The sequence below is a fragment of the Aplysia californica genome, unplaced genomic scaffold (assembly GCF_000002075.1).
Source record: "Aplysia californica isolate F4 #8 unplaced genomic scaffold, AplCal3.0 scaffold00733, whole genome shotgun sequence".
Taxonomy (NCBI): Eukaryota; Metazoa; Mollusca; class Gastropoda; order Aplysiida; family Aplysiidae; genus Aplysia; species Aplysia californica.
In genome coordinates this window covers 305,502-310,487 of record NW_004798003.1, presented here as the reverse complement: position 1 = coordinate 310,487, position 4,986 = coordinate 305,502, and the positions used below count along the sequence as shown (strand labels likewise).

The following is a 4,986-nucleotide window of genomic DNA, read 5'->3' as shown; positions in this document are numbered from 1 at the left end:
CACTCTCTCTCTCTCTCTCTCTCTCTCTCTCTCTCTCTCTCTCTCTCTTCCTATATATCTGTCTTCCTCATCCACACCCCCACCAAAAAAAACAAAACCCGGTCACTTATCACCAAACAGAGCAGAAGAAAATCACTACAGACCACAAACTTTTGGAGCCTAGACTGACATCTCGATCCCTACCTCTGCCGAATCTTGCTCGATTATAAAACCTCACCTCACCACACTCCAGTGCACCTCAGTGCACCTCAGTGCACTTAAACGGACCACAAAGCATGTAACCCAGCGCCAGCACACATGATGGTAGACGAGTGACCATCCAGTGTGTTTGCCACTGAGTCACGCTACATTACGTCCACCTTACCATACACTTTTCACACGACAGGGGATTCAAAAGAAAGAAGAATTTTAATATATTATTTGAGTCACATCAGGGAGTTTCGACCTTATGGAATCTCTGGATTTTAACAAGGAAAAATTGATGTTGATTTATTTGTTTTGTTTTGTTTTGTATTGTGTCCCCTTTTCATCTTATTGCGGGTGGTTGGCGGGTGCTGTTATGTGGTTTGCTCCTTCTTTCCTATCAAACATCTTTCGTCCTTATCTCTCCTCCTTCTATTTTGTGTTTGTTACTCACTGGTAACACCTCTAATCTTCGGCATTTATATGACCTTATTGTGTTGCAAGTGCCGTAAAACACTTACTAAAACTAAACTAAACATGATCTTTTTCGAATCAGACAATCATTTATTACGTGAATGCGGTTGATTAGTTACAATGATTTTCAGAAATTAGAATGAGTCTATAAGAAAATATGAATAATAATGATAAGGTCTTTCGGTTAGTGTTCGAGTATCTGATTTATTAGTGTTTTCTTTTTTCTAGCTTTTGTCAGCAGAAAGACCGAAATACTCGGTACAAAATTTCCTCACACACACGCGAGAGTCGACCAGGGTTTTCTGCGTACAAAGCTGCATAATTGACGTTGGTGACGATCCATGTCACTGATGTTGTTGTTGTTGTTGCTGCTGTTGTTCTTATTTTTGTTGTTGTTGATGATGATGTCTGTGCTACAGTTGCTGCTGTTGACGTTGCTTGTTTATCTTGTTGTTGTTTTGGGTTGTTGTTTTTTTTATTAACATATCGTTGACAAGCTGATCAATTAGGCTAATTTTTGCATCAGAGAGTGGAAAAAATCGGTTTAATTTTGTTTCTTTAATCAAGCAATTTGGAACTCGAATCATAATAAATTAATGTATAAAGTTGTGTGTTCATTTGCCAAAATATTTCACACTTTACATAACAAATGTACTTAGCCTGGATACCAAAATTTCTCTCTTGAGAGAAAAGAACTTCTTCGTTCTTTTAACACAGTCCCTAAAGTATGTATTTTTTGTCTATACTTTTTAAACTCTGTTGTTGTTTTTTTCCATTCAATATTAGGATCTGAATTCTTGGACACATGCTGGGTAATTACTATTTGAAAAATGAATAAAGTCTTGGGCTTTGTACATTTAACATTTAACATGAAAGTGAGGGCATCGTGGTGAAATCACACGCTCTTCAAACTAATGACATTAAAAAACCTGCATTTTCCTTGCTGTTGGGCAATGTTTTAAAAATGTTCTTTTCTTTAAAAAAACAACAAAAAAAACTTTTTGCTCAACACCTTTTGTATCTAATTTAAAACACGTGTCTGCGTAGAGTTTACTTTTCAAATATTGGTTAAAGGCACAAAAATAATAATAAATATTCAGTTTCCAAGGACACGGACACTCAGCATTGTCAGTCACCAAATTCTGGCTGCCATTTTCTCGCTAATTTTACCTCCGACGCTAGGTGACCCCCACCTCTTTCAATCCCGAATATCTCGAATTCTATTCAAGATAGATGGGTATTTTTTTCAACAAAAGCAAGAAAAATTAACAAATTTTAAGATAACATCAGTAACCACATATTACTCATGCCTGATTCCTCCACGTCGGGACTCATAAAGTTTGTGTATGGGTGGTTGGTGGGTGCTGTGGTGTGGTTCGCTCTTCTTTCCTATGAAACATCTATCGTCCTGATCTCCCCTCCTTCTTTTTTGTGTTTGTTGCTCTCTTGTAACACCTCTAATCTTCGGTATTTATATGACCTTATAGTGTTGCAAGTGCCGTAAAACTCTTACTAAAACTAAACTAAAAGTTTGTGTTATTTATTGTCAAAGAAAAAGGCTGGGGTCATTCATTGGTTGAGAGAGATCTCTTGTCCGGGTACCTCAATGACGTCATCGGTTCCACTTATCGGGTCGCTGGATCACCTGTCCCTACCTACGTGCGTGACACCCCTCCCCCTCCCTCCCCACTCTCTCTCCCTCTCTCTCTCTCTCTCTCTCTCTCTCTCTCTCTCTCTCTATCTATCTATCTCTATCTCTATCTCTATCTGTGTGTGTGTTTGTGTGTCTGTCTGTCTGTCTCTCCGTTTCTCTCTTCCTCTGTCTTTTTCTCTCTATCTGTATCTCTCTCTCTCTCTACCTCTCTCTCTCTTCTCTTCTCTCTCTCCCTCTCTCTCTCTCTCTCTCTCTCAACCCCCCTCCCCCACCCGGTCCTCCACCGACATCTCTTCGTTCACCAGAGGCGCCCCGCGGTGCGCACGTCTCCGACAGCAGATAACTCTAACTCTAGCACGTCGTGGTGTTAATTGTGGTGGTGGTGACTGTAGTAGTGGTAGTAGTGTTGGTGTTGTTGGTGGTGCGCAGCGCGGTCGCGGTAGAGGTAGGCAAAATCAGGATAAATATCCGGATAATCGGAAAATCTTAACAATAAAACATTATCCGAATTCAGACTCTTAAACTCTCTTTCCTATCCCGTTTGCCCAAGTGAATGCACCTATTTATTGAAGTGGTGCTAACCCGTTTGTCGAAGTGGTTCTAACCCTCTTTGTCAAAGCGGTTCATGAACATATTATTATTTACCGAAGAGGTGCACTAACATATCAACCGGATTTTGCTAAAGCGACTCATTGCCCAGCACTGGTCCGCGGTGAGAGGAAGACCGACCAGATCGGTTCGATGAATCCCGCCGCACGTTCCCACGGCCAGCCGCGGCTGACAGACGAGAGGTGTGGAGAGAGCTTGTTTGCAAACGACTGCCGATAGTCGCGATCTGTTTGTGCGTGTGTGTGTGGCGAGAGGAAAGTCGAGAGTGATAGAGTGAGAGAGAGAGAGAGAGAGAGGAGGAAGAAGAGAAGGAGGAGGAGGAGAAGACGACGACGGCGTGGAACCTGTAGAGGGGGGAACTCCGGGCCCAGATCACAGAGCAGTCAGTCGTTACTTGTCGCCGGCCACCTCGCCACTACCTCTGGCTGAGGTGACACTCGTGGATACTCGCCGAGTTTGTAAACACCACAGTTTCTCAACACTGGATACTCAAGACTGGATACTTAAAACTGTATACTTAAAGCTGAATACTCGACTTTTTTTCCTGGATTACTTTCACAACTATGTCTGTTTCAAGTTTCTAGAAAAACTGAATCAACCCAATTTTGACATTGTCATTAAATTGGGTAAACACAATAGTTTTTTTTTGTTTTTAGGTGTAAACAGCCATAGTTCTGAAGACTGGATTCTCGAGGTATTTTTTGGTGATTTACTGTCCTGGCCACGTCTTGTATGATATTGTCAGGGTGGATGAACAGCATTTCCAGTAGTTTAATGTCTCAACTTGACTACGTCAAGCAAAACTGACATACTATTTTGACTGTGTCATAGGGTAGACGCGCAATATAGTGTTTTCTTTCATTGTGAACAGCAATAGTTCGCAAGACTGGAAACTTGACTTTTTGCTGGATAATTTTTGTATATGACCACTTTTGTATCGAGTTCATCAAAACTGGGTCACAGGGTAAACACACATTAGTCTGTGCTTTCGTTTGGATTACAGACTTAAAGCTGCCTCTAGATCTATACACAGCTGTGATTAGCGGGGTTTTTTCTTTCTGAGGATTTTTTCGAAAACGGATACTCTTTGAAGAGAGATAAAGAGAGATATTATTCTCCAGTTGGATACCCTCTGAGAGTTATGTAATTCACTCAGTCAAAGATGTTACTAGCCGTCGTTTCATTCCTCTGTCCGTGTGTATGAAGTTTTCCGGTGGTCAGTTCTGAAGTTTTCCAGTTGTCACTTCCACCACGGCTCCTGGGAAGAGTGAGAATGTGTCGGCCGCTGGCCCTCCTGGAGTACCCATGTCCAGTCTAGGATGTAGCTATGTCCAGCCCAGGATGAGCCCATGGACACTACCAGGTGGGTGTCTGGGAAAGGTTGGCGCCAAATTTCTTCGATTGGAGACTTTTTGTTGTTTTTTAACAACAAAAAAAAGCTAACTCAAAAAAACCCTTTTCACCCTCTGTTGCCGTTAAACGTCGAGAGGAGATACAGTATTCTATGGTAGGCCAGAGCAGCTCAGCAGCTCAGCAGCTCTTTCAATTAGGATATATCATAATGTCTCAGGGTTTCCATGACTCCCGCAATCCACCTTTTGCGAGGCCTACCTCTTCCTTTAAAGCTTAAGTACTTGGTGTAATTATAGGCTCTCGAGGCTGGCTGGCTAGTTGACATTCTTCTTGTTAGTAATATAATATAATTTAAGATAAATTTGACCCTTCTCTGACGATCACTTCTCCAAGACAGTCACCTGTACAAAACATGTTACTGGTCATTTCCCACTTTCCCCATATTTTAAAAGACAGTATCATTATGACCTGTCCGTGAGGACCAGCTGCCTAAGATGAGCGTTTTCCTCCTCAACAATAAGTGGTCGTCTTGAACAGGTTCGACTGTAATGTGTGGTTGTGCCAGGTGTTCCAATATCGGGTATGCAGTTTTTTTATTGGGTCATGTTTCAGCAAAACTTATCACGTCTCCTTCGGAAAAGGCTTTTTCGATTTTAAAAAAAACAAACCTACTGAACGAATTTGAGAGAGAAAGAGAGAGAGAGAGAGAGAGA

At 41.6% G+C, this 4,986-nt stretch overlaps 1 protein-coding gene across 1 annotated transcript in view; it reads left to right on the top strand.

Moving 5' to 3' along the window:
* Positions 1 to 4,055: 4,055 nt before the first annotated feature.
* LOC101848780 (formin-like protein 5) overlaps positions 4,056 to 4,986 on the top strand; it is a 32,025-nt gene continuing 31,094 nt past the window's right edge. The window contains exon 1 of the mRNA XM_005108912.3: positions 4,056 to 4,283. Coding sequence (XP_005108969.1) covers positions 4,226 to 4,283 — 58 coding nt within the window. The 5' untranslated portion in view covers positions 4,056 to 4,225. The remainder of the gene's footprint in view (positions 4,284 to 4,986) is intronic.